The 21,207-nt window shown below is 40.7% G+C and overlaps 2 protein-coding genes across 3 annotated transcripts in view; both read left to right on the top strand.

The window, feature by feature from the left end:
• Nucleotides 1-21,207, top strand: part of LOC311302519 (uncharacterized protein) — a 1,110,603-nt gene that overhangs the window by 930,344 nt on the left and 159,052 nt on the right. The gene's annotated exons all lie outside the window — the stretch shown is intronic.
• LOC311302528 (NACHT, LRR and PYD domains-containing protein 3-like) overlaps nt 1-21,207 on the top strand; it is a 153,360-nt gene that overhangs the window by 128,377 nt on the left and 3,776 nt on the right. Inside the window, exons 1-2 of one of the 2 annotated variants that reach the window (XR_014629579.1) lie at nt 10,769-14,668; nt 19,242-19,340. Coding sequence is in view for 1 of the 2 variants with exons in the window: in XM_084428488.1 (XP_084284614.1) it covers nt 19,242-19,415 (174 nt within the window). In the remaining variant the exon portion in view is untranslated. Of the gene's footprint in view, nt 1-10,768; nt 14,669-19,241; nt 19,416-21,207 lie in introns of those variants that run through there. The other variant, XM_084428488.1, reaches the window with a different exon arrangement.

Here is a 21,207-nt window from a genome sequence, read left to right as displayed (position 1 = left end):
GAGCCACAACAAAAACACATGCAAAAACACAACAGAAAAATAACATCATTCATCCAAAATCATTAAATTAAATAATGTAACAATAACGTACATAAATATAGTATTGTAATAGTACAGATATATAGCACAATCTCTATAGCTCTTTTCTTCTTGCCAACTACGTGACCTATATTATGTTTATTAAGTGGCTTTCCTGATGTCAGATTTACATAATTGTTCTCCAGCTGTTATTGACCTCTTCACGCTGATAAAAAACACTGATTGGTAGATATTATGTATGAGGAATACATTTCGGTAAGTTGTAGCCTACTGTATCTTTCAGTGTTCGTGTTTTTTTTACTATTAGTAGAGATGATCGGTTCACGTGCGCTAGGGATCTGTCGTGTAACATTTACAAGCGCCAAAACGGTATTTATTGTTTAAATTGCGTAATAAAATTGACAGAATCTGAGAGCTGAGATATTTTTATATCATAACTAACCTGCTCTGTCTAGTCTGTCGGTCTCCGTGTCCTCTTTGCTTCGCGATTTTTCTGTGCGTGAGAATATTGATGTGTGGCGTGAGAATATTGATGTGTGGCGTGAGAATATTGATGTGTGGCGTGAGAATATTGATGTGTGGCGTGAGAGCGTGTGAAAAGTGTCAATTGCGTGTGTCTCACGGTGAATGCGTGAGAGTTGGCAGCTCTGGTTACGTTGGCGCTAGCTTGGTCAACATCAGCGAATGCTGTCTGTCAAATTAATGTAATTCAAACTAACAATAAAAATGTAATATGAACATATTCACTGGTAAAGGTGAAGGGGAGTAGCTTGAAGATGTCATATTCATACTCTAGAGTAGACCAACTCACTCTCTGTATGGAGCTTAAAATATGACAATATGATTTGAATTTGAATTGTGTAAATTTGAATTATTTACAAGTGTAATCTAACAAAATTGAATTTTAGGTGGTAGTTTAAATAGTTCTGAATTTGATTTTTTTAAACGAATATTGAACATTTGAAATTTAACAAATTGAAATGTTTTTATGGCTGAATTTTATAGACATGTATTTTCAAACAGCTAGTTTTTTTGTTCTGAATTCATATACTGCAAATATTCAGTTTAAAAAAAATACAGATTCAAGTTTTCAAGATGAAGAAATTCGGAACTTCAAATTCAGTTTTTTTTAAAATTCAAGTTCAAAAATTCAAGTTCAAAAATTCAGATCTTACAGAAAGTAGGTCACAGGTCATCCACAGGGAAGAGTAAAGGATCTCAGATAAGTCGAACAGAGCATTTTGTCTGCAGTGCAGTAGCTTTCTGCCGCAAACGCGGTGGTGCTTCAAGAGAATCCGTGTATCTTTCGTTCAGTCGATTTTTTTATTTAATATTAAGAGTAGAAAAATGAGAAAACAGCTTGAGTATTAGATTTCTAATATTCTAGTAGCCTAATAATAGTCCGCTGCAGCAGTTGCACGGAGCTTACAAAACGTGTGTATTGCAACTATAGGCTACATTTAATTTTCTCATCAAACTACTAGACTAACGAATAGCTCGGCACAACAGAAGAGCCTAAGGGCTTTTTCTCTGTGTAGACCAGCTGGTCTGAATTTGCTAAAACCTATTTCCGGACTGTATAGGCTAAGTCACGTTTTATCATGAAACACGCTGTGATTTATTCCAAAGTGACTCGGGCATATATAATGCATATAACGTTAAATAATCTAAATGTTGACTTTCAAAAGTAGGCGCGCCAAGAAGGCTATTCTCTGTATTTTGGTTCATTTTTGGTGAGCGCCAGAAAGATCTAAAGAGACAGAGACGCGCTAAAAATAATACATTTTACTGTTTCGGATGATGTCATATTATCTGTATGACTATAAATAACAGAGTATTAAGTTATTTCCCAGCAGTGGAACAAATCCAAGTGATGGCGCTCGCGCATCGCGCTCTCACACAACATATTAGGCTATCAGTTCTGGCGTTGCTTCATATCGCAGACTGCTCATTATCAAAATGAAACACAGTCAACCAAACATATAAAAAGTTATTCTGCCTAATTTAATTGGTCTGTTGTACAATATAAAGGGCAAGCTGTGCCGCACACAGTCCTACGTGTTATTCCAAACATTTCCCTTGCTGTGAACAAGAATGATCAACATCCAGAATGGGTGTCTAGGTGCACTGGAACAGTCCTTCCTAAAACGCATTAAACTTTCATTTACAAAGACGTGAAACTCACCGAGTGGTCAGGGGTGTTCACTGATATGCTCATACAAAAATCGCTGCAAAATATGCTTTCCAACAGGTTTTATCGTAGTTTTTGTCCAACTCTATTGACTTGCATTGGATGTGCTGTGAGGTACGGTATTACTCCGCCGCCGGAAACTGAAATGGGGTTGTTTTCTTCTTCTTCTTCTTCTTCTTCTTCTTCTTCTTCTTCTTGTGTTTTTTTTTTTACGGCGGATCGCAAACAAATGCCAGTGGTTTGCTTGCAAAGGTGCATTATCGCCACCAACTGGGCTGGAGTGTCTATTATTCAAGCTCTCAACGGAAGAATGTACGGGTGTGAGGCGTTTGGAAAAATAGGTCCACAGTTTTACAACGAATGGTAAAACACCTGTTGGAAAGCATCTTTTGCAGCGATTTTTGTGTGAACATAACAGTGAACACCCCTGACCACTCGGTGAGTTTCACGTCTTTGTAAACGAAAGTTTAATGCGTTTTAGGAAGGATTGTTCCAGTGCACCTATACACCCATTGTGGAGGTTTTGGGGAAAGCGAAAGAAACCTAAAACTCTCGGGACAGCAGCATCTGTCCAAATTTTAATCTTAACCGTTCTATTTCACCAGAGACGATCTGTAAACACGGCTTTAAGTGTAAAATACCGAACTTGTCCTTTAAGAATGCCTATACAGCTAAGGTTAAATTGCCATTAGGCTCCTCTGATCATAATGCTGTCCATTTAATTCCGACATATAAGTCCATGCTTAGGAGCTGTAAACCACAAACTAAAACTGTATATGTGTGGAATGATGATGGAATTGAAACGTTAAAAGGATGCTTCTCTTGCACTGACTGGAACGTCTTTCAAAGTTTGGATCTAGAGGAGGCCGTAGAGACTATGACAGATTATATACTTTTCTGTAAAGATAATGTGTTAGACCAAAAAATAATAACTATATATCCAAACAATAAATCTTATATCTCTAAGGAAATTAAGGAGTGCATAGTACAGAAAAAAATGGCTTTTAGGAGAGGAGACCTTGCAGCTATGAAAGATGTACAGAAGGAACTGAATTATAAACTAAGGAAAGCTAGGAGAAAGGAGAGGGAGAAATTTGAGGCCCATTGTTTGACTATGAATACCAAAAAATTATGGGATTCTATGAAATATATGACAAACATGGCAAAAGATCTATCAATGTGATAGATGAGATGTGAGATCTATTAATGTGATTTGCAAAGGCAAATGAGCTGAACGACTTTTATTGTAGATTTGATGTAAGAGACTTCTCACAGGAGCAGGCAAATGCACTGGATGCCTTGTCTATATCGGATAATCCTAAAACAATTATTGACCAGAACATGGTGGAGAGACTGTTTTCACAGGTCTGTCCTAACAAGGCTTCTGGGCCGGACGGCATCTCTGGGCGGTTACTAAAATCTTGTAGTAGAGAGCTGGCCGAAGCCTGGTGCCCTATTTTTCAGAAATCTATAGACACGCATACAGTTCCCTCTATGTGGAAGAGCTCCACTATTATCCCTGTCCCAGAAAAGGCTAGCTGTAAGGAGAATAATGATTATCGTCCAGTAGCACTTACTTCAATAATAATGAAGTGTTTGGAGAATATTATGATTAATTTTGTGAAAACAGACGTGAGTGGTCTATCAGACCCATTTCAGTTTGCTTATAGGAGCAATAGAAGTACAGATGATGCTGTTATAGCTATAACACATTTCATAAATAGGCATCTAGAGGATCCTAGCTCGTATGCACGTCTTTTATTTGTAGATTTTAGCTCAGCTTTTAATATGTTGGAACCACATCTTTTAATTGCAAGGCTGAATGATTTTAAAGTCAATCCATCTATTATAAAATGGTATTATTCTTTTTTGACCAATCGCAGGCTATATTGTAGATATATGTCGCACTGTGTGTGTGTGTGTGTGTGTGTGTGTGTGTGTGTGTGTGTGTGTGTGTGTGTGTGTGTGTGCTCAAATATGGCTTCTGGAGAGCAAATGAAGGATAAAATATGAATTACTAAACAGACATTAAGAAGTTCCCCATACTTTTAGAGTTACAACTAACAGCCACTAGATGGCAGCAGCGTATAAGAGATGAACTGACAGCTAGTAAATCTTTGAACATGGAGTGCTGATGATAATAAATGTAATATGTCAGGCTCACAATTTTTACAATTGAAGTGCTATAAAAGTTGTAGAAATGACAAATTCAGTCTGCATTGTATTAAACAAATCTTTATTGATATGCAAATAGACAATAGACATCCAGCAAAAGAAAAATGGCAAGTGTTTATTTATTCATGGCACATGCATTTTGTTTCTTTATATGCAGCCCAATGTTATCCAATGAGTTGTTTGCATTATTTAGGTATTTTATTTGAATTGTATTACATTTTTGGTAACACTTTACAATAAGGTGTCATTTGTTAATGCATTAACTAACATGAACTAACAGAGAGCAATAGCCTTTATTAATGTTAGTTAATAAAATATTAGTGTTCATGTTAGTTCACAGTGCATGTTAACAGATACAACTTTGGATCTTAAAAATGTCTTATAAAATGTTGAGCTTAACATTAACTAAGATTAATAAATGCTCTAGAATATTGTTCATTAATTGTTGGTTCATGTTAACGAATGCTAAAAAAATGAAACCTTAGCCCATTATAAAGTGTTACCATTAAGGAATCTTTCCTGTAGCTCAAACAGTAGAGTGATGCGCTTGCAACGCCAAGGTCATGAGTTCGATTCCCAGGGAAAGCAAGAACTGATAGGAATGTAAATGTGTGTCTTGAAATGCAATGTAAGTCGCTTTGGATAAAAGCATCTGCCAAATGCATAAATGTAAATGTGAGTTTGAACAAATCACAATTTTATGGTCAGTTGAAACTAAAAATGAAATTAAACTAAAACCTTTTTTATTTCTATTTATTTGATGTTTTGTTGGGAAAATAAATATTAGACAGATTCTTCTAAAAAAGGCTGAAATATATTTCACTAAAATATTACAGATAGTTAGTGTAGGTCTGTGTTATGTATCCTGATTGACTTTATGATTAGTTAAATCTGTTTTGCACATGCATCGCCACAGAGTTAACCATTTCAGACAGTACCGGACATCCTCTGTCTCGTTCACTACACGTCTGTGAGCGTTACGCACAGCTCAGTGTGGCCCAGGCACGGCGCCTGGATTCCAGTTTTGGAGGGGCCAGACCAATTGTGGGTGGGCCTTAAATTGTGACACTAGAGTCAGACCTTAGTTTCAGTAGTCATGTCAAAGCAATAACTAAATCAGCATACTATCATCTGAAAAATATTGCAAGAATAAGATGCTTTGTTTCCAGACAAGACTTAGAGAAACTTGTTCATGCTTTCATCACCAGCAGGGTGGATTACTGTAATGGACTCCTCACTGGCCTTCCCAAAAAGACCATAAGACAGTTGCAGCTCATACAGAACGCTGCCGCCAGGATTCTGAGCAGAACCAGAAAATATGAACAGATCACACCAGTCCTCAGGTCTTTACACTGGCTCCCAGTTAAATTTAGGATTGATTTTAAAGTATTATTACTGGTATATAAATCATTCAATGGCCTAGGACCTCAATACATTGCAGATATGCTCACTGAATATAAACCCAACAGATCACTCAGATCATTAGGATCATATCAGCTAGAAATACCAAGGGTTCACTCTAAACATGGCGAGTCCGCTTTTAGCTATTATGCTGGAACCAGCTTCCAGAGGAGATCAGACGTGCTCCTACAGTAGTCACATTCAAATCCAGACTCAAAACACATCTGTTTAGCTGTGCATTTACTGAATGAGCACTGTGCCAATGTTCGTCCGACTGTTTGTACTGTACTGTACTGTATTTTATTTTATTTTTCTAAACTGTTTTAATTATTCTTATTTCTTTTATTATTTTAATTTCTTCTATGTAAAGCACTTTGAATTGCCATTGTGTATGAAATGTGCTATATAAATAAACTTGCCTTGCTTTGCCTTGCCTTAAATTAAAAACGTAAAAAAAAAAAAAAAAAAACGTTATCCAATCACTGCTTATAACCTAATAAAAAATATTGACTAATATAGCCTTGTCTGAAAGCCTATTTGTTCAGCGCTGAAGTTTCCTATGTGCGTTTGAACGCTCCATCACGTGAACTGCGCCTGGACAGGAAATGCAGTGCGCTGCTCAGTTGTTCGTGCTCAGGGGTGATGAGAGAAGACTCGGAGACCCTTTTCTTTACTTTCGTGTGCGTTTTATGAAAAGCAAGTAAGTTTTTACTACTGTGGCATGTTTGTACTGCGTTGTGATGAATGTTTTGAAATTTATGTATGTTCACGCGAACTAGTTTTATTTGTTGAACTGCGTGACTAATTAGTGTAGTCATGATGCCAGATCGTGCTGTAATATGCAACATGTTTCCTGTATGCAATAATTAGCCCTTTATATGTCGATTTAGACCTTATTTGTGTTAGTTATTTAGAGATATGCTTTTGTGTTCGAGTGCAGTGCATTTACTGTTTATTTGGTACTACCTGCATCGAGTGTTTTAGTGATACAGTGTCATTCTGCATAGCCACTTAAAGGTGCAGCAGTACAGATATTAAAGGGCATATAGTGACATATTTTGTTGCACTGTATTAACGTAAATTATTATTTTCTGTACTGTACTGTTGTTAATGATGACAATGAGCATTGTTTAGTATTCCTTTATTTGTTTATTAATCAGTTATTATTACCATTGCATTATTTCTTTTTCTTTCTCTCTGTTTAGACCACATTAGTGTTGTCACGATACCAAAATTGTTATTTCGATACCGATACCAAGTCAAGTATTGCGATTTCGATACTTTTTCGATACTTTTCCTGAAAAGGGAGAAACACTCTCAAATATCATTGCTGTGCTTTATTTTAAAACCGGAACAACATTCTAATCATATAACACACTAATAAATGAACATATGAACAGCAGATATATTAAACATTTGAACAAAATATGAAATATAAAAATTAGAGCAATGACATTCAAGGTAAAAAAAATAAAAATAAAATTTAGCAGCATTATCTCATTTATCATAAGAAACATAAGAGTTACCAGAAATAACTTTATCTTGATTCTGAACTTTGAATAAAAATATGAACAGCGATTATATTAAACAATGTTTAATATTGGTAACATATGATAAGCCTCATTGGTGATATAGGCCTATTTGACATATGGGGAGAGAGTTGTGGAAGGCCTATACTTCATGTTAAACATAAATATATAGCAGCAAAGACAACGTCGGCAGTGTTGACAGCAAAATGGGCTACAGAATATATCGTTCTGTATTGAGAGGTGCAGTATTTGAAAAGCGATATTTTTTTTTAAATTTCATTTAGGCCTATACTGTATTCATAAAAATGTCATTTATTAATATGTATTCGTGTCAAAATGACACTGAAATATCTTTTCCTATTCTATTTTGCCTGGAAACGCTTCCAACACGCTTGCGTGTCGCGTGAAAAATAGGCGTCGGTTCTATTCTAGCATGCACGCGTTTTCCGCGCATCTGGAGCTGCGCCTGAGACGCGTGTGTCACGCAGGCAGTTAACATGGGAGCTGAAATAAAAACGGACACGCCACGCAGCCAGTGTGTCGCCGGCCTAATCTGGAACGCGGTCATTCTTCGAAGTATCGATACTAATAAATTTAGGAATCGTGACGTTTTTAATTTCCAATTTACTTTTGAAGTAGCGGTGCACCGTGCAACAGAGCAAGGTAGGCAATCCTTAGGTAGGTAAAGTACTTCCATATGTCACTCCTCGCGTCATCTTTTTCTACGAGTCGTGGACCACTTGTGCTCGCACATGCAGCCATCTCACTGTAGTGTTGACAGCGTGCGTCTTCTTTGCTGCGTGCGTCAGGAAAAAAAACACAGACGTCCATAGGGAGGCGTTTTTTTTTTTTTTTTTTTAAGTATCGATACTGATAAATTTAGGTATCGTGACGTTTTTAATTTCCGAGTATCGCGATACTTTTGAAGTATCGGTACACCGTGCAACACTAGACCACATACATTTGAACTTGTATATTGGCATCCTGATCTTGGAAATAAAGCTGATAAAGGATTCTCTGGCCGGAATCTTTCTGTAGTGCTCCCATCCTAAACGAACCACTAGTCCATACTTTACATTGGTCCTTCGAGCCGGATTAGGGTTACACCGACACTATGGAGTCAGCAACTGATGGTCAGCAACAGGAGTCATCGGACCGACCCAAGAGAGACCCTAGTCCACCTGCACATTTGGCCCAGTACGAAGTCACTTTTCTGCCCTATCAACAGCCTGTGATCCAAGCCTCCTCTACCCCTGTAGGACAACCAGACCAGGCTCAGTCAACCAGAGCTAGGAGTTTGACAAGTTACCGGTCAGCTGCACATTCACGACGGTCCTCTCAGTTATCTTACGGACTCCATCTATTTCGAAGTATGTCTGATATACAAGAAGCTGCTTTAGAGGAGGAGATCAAAGGATTGGAGCTAGCTGACCTACAACAGGAAATAGAAGAAGAAAGGAAAGCTGACTTAGAAGCTGCAGCATTGGATGCACAAGCCAGAGAAGGACAGCGGCTACAAGAGGAAGCACATCTGGCTAAAGAGAGAATAGCTAGAGAGATGGGAAGACGCAGGCGCTTGAAGAAACTCGAGAAGGAGGTACACATTGCCAGTCTTGTAAAGACCTACCTGACAGGGACAAACGATGATTCCTTGTCTACGTCGTCAGCTCCTGCTACATTCTCCAATCTACCTCTGCCATCACAATTGGCTCAACAGCCACCTCTGGTGCCATTGGTCCCCATGCAGCATCCACCTGTGCAACAGCCAAATCCAGCGCCAGTTCAGGTAGCACCTCTCTCCACTGTTCCTACTCAGATATTAGCACCACCTGCTAATCCCGTCACGAGTGCCCAGATCAGTGTTCCTGTCAGCGCAGCACCGATTGCTGCATCAGTCTCTATACTTCCATCTGCACCTGTCTCATTCGTTCCCGTCCTCTCCACGGTAACTACCCAGGCAGGTGGAGCAGCAAGGTCTTCTGTCACAACGAGTCTCCCGTCTCATTACCTAGGGGCTTCAGCTACTAGTACAAGCTTCACAATGCCACCACGAGCAGTTACAGTAGCACCGCCACCTCCCGCAGTGCAGTATGCTCACCACAGTATACCAACTGTAACACCAGTTCAGACGGCACCACCCTGGACCTACCCGGGTATGGAGACCCTGATTGCTACATCTTACGGCATTCCTAAACCGACACTTCCCTTCTTCGAGAGCGGCAAAGAAAGTGATTTCGCACTTTTGAAGATGGCGTTCGACAACTTGATGAATAGTCACCCTCATCTCAGCGAGCACTATAAATATCAAGTTCTCCTGAGTCAGCTCAAGCTTCAGAGTGCTCTGCAGCTGGCCAAATCATATATGTATGACCCCGCACCGTATACAGCTGCATTGGGAGCTCTGCAAGACAAATATGGCCAGCCAAGACAACTGGTTCAAAGTGAACTAGCGGCAATACTCAACTCCCCAGCCATTAAGTCAGGAGACGCAGAGGCATTCGACTCCTTCGCTCTCTCAGTCCAGTCGCTTGTCAGTATGCTACGCACTTTAGAGGGACCTGTTGGATACGAGCTCAGGTGTGGTTCCCATGTTGACCGTCTCTTAAGCAAAATGTCTCCTTCCCACAGAGATGGATTTGTGGAATATTGCCTCGTTCGCGGCATCCTGCAGCCAGGTTCAGAGCTCACCTACTCCCTGCCCGACCTCGCTGCGTGGCTACAGATGAAGGCTCAAGCCAAGCGTCTCGCCAGTCGAGCTACTCTTCTCTACAACTCTACAGGGCCTACCCTTCCAAAGAGAGATCAACGTAGTTCAAAGCCCAAAGATAAAACGGCGTCAGTCTTCCTCTGCTCTGGGGAGACAGCTGACAAGGAGACCTTTCAGTCGAAGTCCCAAGCTTTCAAACTCAGTCCTTATTGTCCGTTCTGCAACAATAAGGAGCACTACCTTAACTCATGCTCCGACTTCAAGAAACTGTCTACTGCTGAGATTAAGAAGTGGATCCAGGAAGGCGACAGATGTTGGAAATGCGGCCGTGGCCACAAATCTACAGCCTGTACGCTTAAACGCCCATGTAAGATTTGCAAAGAGAAACACCTTACAGTCCTGCATGACGCTATCCAAGAGTCATCCCAGAAAGTGCTGATGGTCACTAATCCGAAGCCCATTGTCTACATTGAGCAGCCCAGAAGCCCTCAGAGAGTGTTGCTGAAGGTTGTCAAAGTGCTTCTGCATCATGGAGATCGCACTCTTGAGACATTTGCAGTGCTCGATGATGGTTCGGAGAGAACGATTATCCTCCCACAAGCTGTAGAGCAACTACAACTCTCTCAGCATCCAGAGACGCTTCATCTGAGGACAGTCCAGCAAGAGGTGAAGGAACTGAAAGGTTCCTCAGTTAGCTTTCATGTATCCCCCATCTTTACGCCAAACAAAAAGTTTTGGATTCAACATGCGTTCACTGCAAGCAGTCTGAGTTTATCTGAACACACATACCCAGTAGCAGCTCTCCAGAAGCGCTATGAGCATCTCAAAGGACTTCCTTTGACGTCTATCCATAGAGCCCAACCTCTGCTCCTCATCGGCTCTGATATGCCTCAGCTTCTTACTCCTACACAGCCAGTCAGAGCAGGCCCATCTGGCGGTCCTATAGCCATCTGCACAAGGCTAGGCTGGTCCTTGCAAGGTCCTTCTGACATTATGCCAGTCTCTTCTCACCAGTCTTCCTGTCTGCACATCGCCACCGAGTCTTCATATACTGAACTCCTCAGGAATGTGGAACGCCTTTGGCACATTGACACAGTTCCCTATGTCAGTGAGAAGACTGCAACGCGTTCCAAGCAAGATCAGCAGGCACTCATCCTCTTACAGACAGCCTCCGAACGTGTATCTGTCGACGGTACCCAGCGCTACGCTACTCCACTGTTGCGTCGTCAGCCAGTCATCCAACTCTGTGCTCAGCAAGATGCCGTGATGCCTAACCTACGCAGCACTGAGCGCCGGTTGGCCAAGGACACCGTTCGAGCAGCCTCATATTGCAAGGAGATGGATAAACTTGTTCAGTCTGGTTATGTCGCGGAAATCTTTACAGAAGAGGCAGCAAGTCCACAGAGTCGTGGTATGTACCTCATCATATGGTGCACCACAATGGAAAGGATAGAGTAGTCTTTAACTGTTCCTTCTCCTTTAACGGCCTGTCCCTGAATGACCAACTCCTGCCGGGACCAACGCTCGGTCCGACCATGATTGGAGTCCTGATGCGGTTTCGATGTCATGCTGTGGCCATCAGCGGAGATATTAAATCAATGTTCCACCAGATCCGCTTGTTGCCCAGTGATAAACCACTCCTACGATTCCTGTGGCGTGACATGCAGAGGACATCTGAACCACGCATATTCCAATGGGAGGTGTTACCATTCGGAACAACGTGCAGCCCCTGTTGTGCGGTCTTTGCCCTGCAGCAGCACGTCAGAGACCATGAACCACCAGACTCTCCTCTCATGCACGTGATCGAGCACTCGTTCTATGTCGACAATTGCCTCCACAGTGTGAGTAAAGCTGAGTATGCCAAGGGTCTAGTCGATGACCTGCGAGCACTTCTGAACAAGGGAGGTTTCGAGATCCGGCAATGGGCTAGTAACATGCCTGAAGTTGTAGCACATCTACCTCCTGAAGCGCAGTCGGCTAGTAGTGAGCTATGGCTATCCAAGGCCAGTGACAACCTCCAAGAGCCCACGCTTGGACTCTGCTGGGACTGTTTGAACGACACCCTGAGTTACAAACATCGCCATACTGAATCTTCAGATGCTACTCTTCGTAACGTCTACAGTGTCCTTGCCAAGCTTTACGACCCATTGGGCTACATAGTGCCATTCACAACAAGATGTAAAGTGCTTGTTCAGGACATGTGGAAGGCCAACATTGGCTGGGACGACAAGATCCAACCTGCTGACCTTCTGGAGAAATGGTTGAGTTGGGTGAAGGAAATTCCCACTTTGCAACATCTCAAGCTGCCTCGTCCCTATGCACCAGCCACCGCCGATACTGCTAACGCGACCCGTCACATCCACATTTTCTGTGATGCCTCGGAGCGCGCCTACGGATCAGTAGCCTACATGCAGACGACAGACGACAGTCAACAAGTCTATGTCTCCTTCGTGTTTGCCAGATCGAGAGTCGCGCCCCGTAAGCAGCTGTCTATTCCGCGTCTCGAGCTCAGTGCCGCGCTTACAGGTGCACAGCTGGCTAGAGTGATCGAGACAGAGCTTGCAGTACCACCTGAGCACATCACTCTTTGGTCAGACTCCACCACTGTGCTGCACTGGATCAAATCAGAATCATGCCGTTATAAAGTGTTCGTTGGAACACGCGTCGCAGAAATCCAGAACCTGACCAACCCTGTTCAATGGCGGTATGTTGATTCTCTAAGCAATCCAGCTGATGATATAACCCGCGGACTCACTCTGCAAGAGATGGTACAGGATCATCGCTGGAACAAAGGTCCACATTTCCTCCATTTGTCTGAGAGGGAGTGGCCCAACATGCCTTCATCTGAGGTAGAACCAGACACCACAGAGTTAAGGAAGTCTGCCTTTGTGGGAACTGTGTCCAGCATCTTGCCAACTCAACTTCCGGACCCCAGTAAGTTCTCCAACTGGAAAGAGCTTCTGAAGGAAACTGCTAGTTCCCTTCACGGGGCGGCTGATGCTAATACTACAGTACACTTTCCCGCTGCCGATTTTCTGCAAGCAGAGAAGCTGATGTTACAAAAGGCTCAAGACGACTGCTTTGCTGAAGAATTGAGAGCTCTCAAAGCTGGACGTACTCTTCCTTCAGACAGTCGTCTCGCATCTCTGTCACCAGAATATGAAGGAGCCACGGAGCTACTCAGAGTCGGTGGCAGGTTAAGGCATGCTGAAGGACTAGACCTGGATACTATCCACCCAGTTATCCTGGACCCAAGCCATCCCGTGACGAAGCTTATCATCAAGGATTTTGATGAGTCACTACTGCACCCTGGGCCAGAACGAGTTCTTGCCGAGATCAGACGCAGGTTTTGGATCATTCGTGGTAGAGAGGCCATTCGAAAGCATCAGCATTCATGTCTGGAGTGCCGACGATGGAGAGCAAAACCTGACGTACCGAAGATGGCAGATTACCCACCAGCTCGACTACGACTCCATAAGCCACCGTTCTATTCAACCGGAGTTGATTGCTTTGGACCTTTCCAAGTGAGGATCGGTCGTCGCACTGAAAAAAGGTGGGGCATTGTCTATAAATGCATGACAACTCGCTCGGTGCATCTGGATTTATTAGAAAGCCTTGATACAGATGCTTTCCTGCTGTCACTGAGAAGATTCATCTCTCGACGTGGCAGACCGTTCGAACTCCTCATGGACAATGGTACCAACTTTGTTGGTGGAGAGAGAGAGTTGCGTGAAGCCGTTGCTGCCATGGCACCTCAGTGGAGAGAGCAACTCGCTGAACAGCAGATATCCTTCCGATTCAATCCTCCAAGTGCGCCGCACTTTGGTGGCACATGGGAGAGGGAAGTGAAATCTATCAAGACTGCACTTCGCGTTGTCCTTAAAGATCAGACTGTTCCTGAACCTGTCCTGATGACAATCCTAGTGGAGGTCGAGGGCATAATGAATGCGAAACCCTTAGGCTACTTGTCATCAGATGCCTCTGATCCAGACCCGGTCACGCCTAACCTCCTCCTCATGGGCCGTCACGACTCGTCGCTGCCTCAAGCAGTTTACGACCCCAGTGACCTCGGGAGAAGACGTTGGAGGCACAGCCAAGCTATCGCCGATCGTTTCTGGTCATCCTTCATCAGTCACTACTTACCAGGGCTACAAGAGCGCAGTAAGTGGAGGAAAGACGGTAAGGCACTCTCCATAGGCGACGTTGTTTTAATCGTGGATCCCCAACTTCCCAGAGCGTCATGGCCCGTAGGACGGATTACCCAGACTCATCCAGGAGCAGATGGACGCGTACGGACTATCAGTGTTCAAGTGAAGGACCGCACATACATTCGTCCAGTAGCCCGGCTCATCCTGCTCCCAGCTCTGGAGGACAAGGACGAAGAAGAGACCACCAAATAGACTTTCTCCTACTCTTTCAACTGCCATGCGGACAGTTGGGGGCGGCCTTGTCTGAAAGCCTATTTGTTCAGCGCTGAAGTTTCCTATGTGCGTTTGAACGCTCCATCACGTGAACTGCGCCTGGACAGGAAATGCAGTGCGCTGCTCAGTTGTTCGTGCTCAGGGATGATGAGAGAAGACTCGGAGACCCTTTTCTTTACTTTCGTGTGCGTTTTATGAAAAGCAAGTAAGTTTTTACTACTGTGGCATGTTTGTACTGCGTTGTGATGAATGTTTTGAAATTTATGTATGTTCACGAGAACTAGTTTTATTTGTTGAACTGCGTGACTAATTAGTGTAGTCATGATGCCAGATCGTGCTGTAATATGCAACATGTTTCCTGTATGCAATAATTAGCCCTTTATATGTCGATTTAGACCTTATTTGTGTTAGTTATTTAGAGATATGCTTTTGTGTTCGAGTGCAGTGCATTTACTGTTTTTGGTACTACCTGCATCGAGTGTTATAGTGATACAGTGTCATTCTGCATAGCCACTTAAAGGTGCAGCAGTACAGATATTAAAGGGCATATAGTGACATATTTTGTTGCACTGTATTAACGTAAATTATTATTTTCTGTACTGTACTGTTGTTAATGATGACAATGAGCATTGTTTAGTATTCCTTTATTTGTTTATTAATCAGTTATTATTACCATTGCATTATTTCTTTTTCTTTCTCTCTGTTTAGACCACATACATTTGAACTTGTATATTGGCATCCTGATCTTGGAAATAAAGCTGATAAAGGATTCTCTGGCCGGAATCTTTCTGTAGTGCTCCCATACTAAACGAACCACTAGTCCATACTTTACAGCCTACTGTTATATTATCTGTGCGTATACATAATTTTAATAGCTTGATGCTCTTTAAATATTTTGTTGCATTGTTAAAAGTTTCGGTGCATAGGACAGACCTATCCGCGATCGCTCTCCATGGTGTGTGTGTGTGTGTGTGTGTTCGCTCTCCATGGTTCTGACCAAAGAAGAGCGCTTTGGAATCTCCATTACGCATCATACGCATCATACCTGGGCTGCATTTTCCGATAACATTAACTTAACTAAAGGTATACTACCACTAAAGGTATATCATTGCTAGGCGTCTTTAGGGCTATCATCCACTCGCGAGGCAGAGGCGCTGAAAGGTAGAGGCGCTGGCGCCCTCCTAGCAACGGCGCTGTTTTTGGTAAAACATGATTTTGACGACTTCATTAAGTTTTGTTTTATAGAAAAAGATTTTCGTTTTGTTTAAATTGTATCTTAATTTTGATCAATGTTTTATCAATCAATTGCCCGTATTTAATAAATAAGAAGCAAATACAATGTAATAACCTTAATGTAATTGACAGAATTACTAAAAAATATTTTGCTTCCTAAAAGTTAAAGATTTTTTGTGTCACGCATGCATGCATGTCTATTTCCCTCATATTAAATATAAATTTAACAGCCCCCCCTGTTCCAACGTCTATGGCTCCAAACATCTATAAAGGAAACAGAGACATTACGTTTGTTTCCGTTATTTTACAAAATCTGAATATCTTTTGTAAATTTATGAATTATGTCTTGCTTGCTTCTACGGAGTAAGAGTTTACTCTCTTGGCAGGAATAAATCCAGTGGTCGCGCCGCCGCCTCTGAATAAAATACAGTCAAACATATAAAATGTTCCAGCGCTCAATCTGAATAGTCTGTAATATAATCTGTGGCGTTCAGCGTGACCACCGCCTCACTGCGCTGTTATATGGGGAAGATGATATTTTACGTCAGTAATGCCGAGTACAAAGCTTAGCCTACATAATAGGCCTAATAGTTCAGCTTGATTCACAAATCATGAAACATCTGGATTCGTGCCGAATGAGGAATGTAGGCTTTTTTATTTTAATTACTTCGTTTGGCATCTTATTTAGTTTTATTTAAATAAAAAACCTGTTCCTCGCCTTGAATATATATATCCATAGAAGCTGGCATGGCATTAAACAAAGAAAAGAAAAGAGAGATATTATTAGTAGTAGGCTAGTATTATAGCCTAAATAGTATTATTATTATTATTATAAACTAGGCTACAAAAAAAAGTATTTATTTACGTTATTAATCTGTATTTGTTCTAATCAAACCGGTTTCTGAACGTTTATAATACAGAAGAAACGCAGGATCAGAAACGTTAAAATAGGACTGGTTCTGCTCGAGTGAACCGGGGGATTTATTCATTTATTCATTTTTACAGATCGTACTTTTAAGTGGCCAATGAATGAACAATATTATTAAAATATTTTAATATGTCTGAAAAGTTCATATCTTTGGCAAAGATAGACATTAAAATGCAATATAATTTTATGTTAGACTGACATAAGTCACATTTTCGTCATTGTGTCCTTGCAAAAGATCTTTTATATGTTATTTAAATGTCAAAGAAATGAATTCACAGTGTAATAATTCCACAATGTGGGAATTAGGGTTGATAAAATGGGACGGGATATTTGCACTTATAAGTTCACTAAAAAGTTATTGTAACACTCTTTTATGCTACAAACGCCCATGACAAGCATGTAAAAACCATTGATCACTGAATCATTAATATTTTATTTCTATTTGAGCTGTTCATAAACAATATATTCTACTTAAAAATGTGTTTCTCACACGTTTATGAGCTCGGCCGCTTGCTGTCAATACGCGCCAGAGAGAGTTTAACACATCGCTGCACATTATTGTCTTCAGTGCCGCTATAACTGAGAGAGAAACAGGTCTGCCCCCTACTGGTGATGTACGGCATGTGCCAGAGAACTTCACCACGGCCGAATCGCCCAATCCCTTTCCCTGTGATTCTTAATGGACACATCTGCACAACTTTTGATTTCAAACATGTATTAATAAATGTTGAAATGAACATCAACTAAGATTAATAAATGTTGTAGAAGAATCTGTCATGGTTCGTTCATGTTAACTAATGTAGTGAACTAGTGTGTAACAAATGAAACCTTATTGTAGTGTAAGCAAATCATCATCTCTGTGAGTCCATGTAATGCAAGTGGATTCAGAAACCACACAAAGTGAACATGACGGTAATCCATAAACCCCAGCTGATGAATCAGTGCTTCTGAAGTGAAACAAATATTTAAAACTTTTTACAATATAAGCCTTTGCTTCCGGCCAACACACACACATTCAGGAGTTCATGTTTGTCTTAAACGTCAGCACGTTCTGAAGCGTGATATAAGCGAACTGTGAAACTCACAGGAATGCCGCTCATCTTCCGCATCACTTCTGGTGTGAGCTTCAGAACGCACTTGTGTCGCTTCACGCCGATATCATTAACCCGTGTGCGACCATTGGCTGGAAGTGAGTGTTTATAACACTCTTATGGAAAATGAAACAAAGTGAACATGACGGTAATACAAAAAGAAAATATATCCATATATCTGGATCTGAAGTCTCTTCTGCTCACCAAGGCTGCTTTTATTTGATTAAAAATACAAAAGAACAGTAATGTTATTAAATATTATGACCATTTAAGATAACTGTTTTTTTATTTTAATATATTTTCAAAAGTACTTTATTCCTGTGATCAAAGCTGAATCTCAGCATCATTACTCCAGTCTTCAGTGTCACATGATCCTTCAGAAATCATTCTGATATGATGATTTGATGCTCAAGAAACATTCATTATTATTATTATCAATGTTGAAAACAGTCGTGTACAATTTTCTTTCAGGATTCTTTGATGAATAGAAAGTTACACTTTACTATATATTCACGTAGAAAAGAGCTGTTTTACATTGGAATAATATTTCACAATATTACTGTTATTATTAATGAAATAAATGCAGCAGAAGAGACTTCTTTTTAAAACCTTAAAGATATTAGCGATCCCGCACGTTTGGCTGGTAGTGTATCTGCATGTGTTGCTCTGGAATCATCATTCGTCTCCACAACTGCATAATTACACCAGTTGTCTGTAATATGATGGTATTGTATTATACAATAAGCGAGTACATCATGAATGCCTTTTTTCAAAGCGTGTTTTTGTCCTATCCTGAATCACTACGGTAAGCCTGTAATAAGCGTTTAGACTCGGACTACTTTACAGCGGTCGGGTCGCACCGCGGCGGAGTAACGTTAGCCCAGCGCCTGCGGGACTCACCGCGTCAGAGACATAAACAGAGAGAAGTTTATTAACTGATAGAGCGCTGATTCATCCAGTAGTGAAACAAGTGAAGTCTTTATGAATCAATCATTCAAACCCATTTTAAAAATAGTATGTTTCACCTGTCTGGATCTTACATGTGTGTTCAAGCATATTCTCCCCTTTCTGAGAGGGTATTCTCCACTGCTGGAGACACTGTAAGCTATAGGAGAGTCCCACATTCTCCAAGAGGATGCAGAAATGTTTATAACAATTATCTGAATAACCCGCGAACAAGCACACGCGCACACACGCACACGCGCACACACGCACACGCGCACACACACAGACACACACACAGACGCGCACACACAGACGCGCACACACAGACGCACACACAGACGCACACACAGACACACACACACACACGTTGGGTTTACATGTTTTATGGGGACTTTCCATAGAAATAATGATTTTTAAACTCTACAAACTCTATAATCAATCCCCTAATCCTAACTGATGAATTTTCACAATGTGAACTAATGAGTATTTGTATATATTTCATATTGACAGGATTATGTAATTTTTTAAGTGTCATGTTTATCTCTGGATATAGGCTTAATGTGTGTCATTGTTCTCTACAGGTTGAGGGATTGTGGTGTGACAGATGAAGGTTGTGCTGCTCTGGCTTCAGCTCTGAGATCAAACCCCTCACACCTGAGATATCTGGATCTGTCTTGGAATAATCTAGGAGACTCAGGAGTGAAGCTGTTAAAGGATCTGAGGGATGATCCACATTATAAACTGGAGACACTACAGTAAGAACAGTTTTTAACGATTTTCATCATCTTTTTATTTAAAGTTCAAATGGCTGATTTACTCACTAGAAATATAAGTAAATTGTACCAGGTTCAGTAACACCGTGTGTGTGTGTGTGTGTGTGTGTGTGTGTGTGTGTGTGTGTGTGTGTGTGTGTGTGTGTGTGTGTGTGTGTGTGTGTGTGTGTAACAGACATTTTAAGGGGCAGTGGCCTAAACCAAAAAAGGGGCACTATTTTGTATTTTGGCACACTACAAAGTGTGCCAACAACAAAAAATGTAGTTATTTGTATTAGATCTGATCGAGAGTACAATAATTTGATTAGACAAGCAGCTAATTCTAAGAACCTGGATATGTTGTACACAGGGCTGGACTGGAAAAAAAAAAAAAAAAAAATCGGCCCTGGCATTTTGGCCCAGACTGGCCCACTATATGATCATAAACACCACCCATATTTGCACGCCCTTAAATATATGCATACCAACTCCAATTCCTTAAAACCACTAATGCCATGTAATGAGTGAGTATATGAACGAGTGAGAGTTAACAGATGAAATAAGTACAAATTTGGCATTTATTAATACAGTGATGAAGCCTAAATAAAGCTATAATCTGCATTGGCATAGCAATACCAGTGTTTCTCACAGGATTTTTGGTAAAACTGTGGTGGGTGGACCTCGGTCCTTAGGGGGGTTCGGGGGCATGCCTCCCCGTAAGAAAATGTTGTGCATTTTAATGTTAAATTCATCAATCTGGTGCACTTTGAGAGTTCAAGATTAAAAGCTCCAACCCATATTCAGTGTCCAAATTAAACAAAGAAAAATTCAAACCTCTTTTAGTTACAGTGTCTATTTACATTACACCTACTACATAATAATAGTTATAATATTAATCCAATGACAGTAATAGCCATATTTTGTAAAACAAATGCACTAAAACAATAAAGGAAACTTTCATAATTAGTTTTGTACCAATTTCTATACTTGAAAGAGATAAGCACATGATCTTTTATTTTGACGGAAAACATGGTTTACAAACGCCTCTCATTACATTTCTAGTGAATTGCGGTAATCGTCAACTATGCAGATGTGGAAATTAACTGGGTTATGGGTTCCTACACTCATGACATAGCCTAAGTGTTTTGAAAGTAGTTCTGCTTACCGCAGGCTCTACACTTTCTCATCTCTCTCCTGATCCTCCTCACTATCATCATCTGCCACAGGAGCTGATGAAGGGCAGGAAACATACACTACCGTTCAAAAGTTTGGGGTCAGTACGATTTTTTCTGTTTTTAAAATAAGTATCTTCTGCTCACCAAGGCTGTATTTATTTGATTAAAAATGCAAACAAAAACAGTAATATTCTGAAATATTATTCCAATTTAAATCATCTGTTGTCTATGTGAATATACAGTAAAGTGTAATTTATTCCTGTGATCAAAGCTGAATGTTCAGCATCATTACTCCAGTCCTCAGTGTCACATGATCCTTCACAAATCACTCTAATATGATGATTTGATGCTCAAGAAACATTTATGATTATTATCAGTGTTGAAAACAGTTATTTACATTTTTATTTCATGATGCTTTGATGAATAGAAAGTTCAAAAGAACAGCATTTATCTGAAATCTAAAGCTTTTGTAACATTAAACACTATCGTTCAGGAGTTTGGGGTCAGTGAGGATTTTTATTTTATTTTGGGGGGAAAGAAATAAAATAAATCAATACTTTTATTCATCAAGGATGAGTTAAACTGATCAAAAGTTACAGTAAAGACATTTATAATGTTAG

Source organism: Rutilus rutilus (assembly GCF_951802725.1).
Source record: "Rutilus rutilus genome assembly, chromosome: 13".
NCBI lineage: Eukaryota > Metazoa > Chordata > Actinopteri > Cypriniformes > Leuciscidae > Rutilus > Rutilus rutilus.
This window is presented reverse-complemented; position numbering and strand designations above follow the sequence as displayed.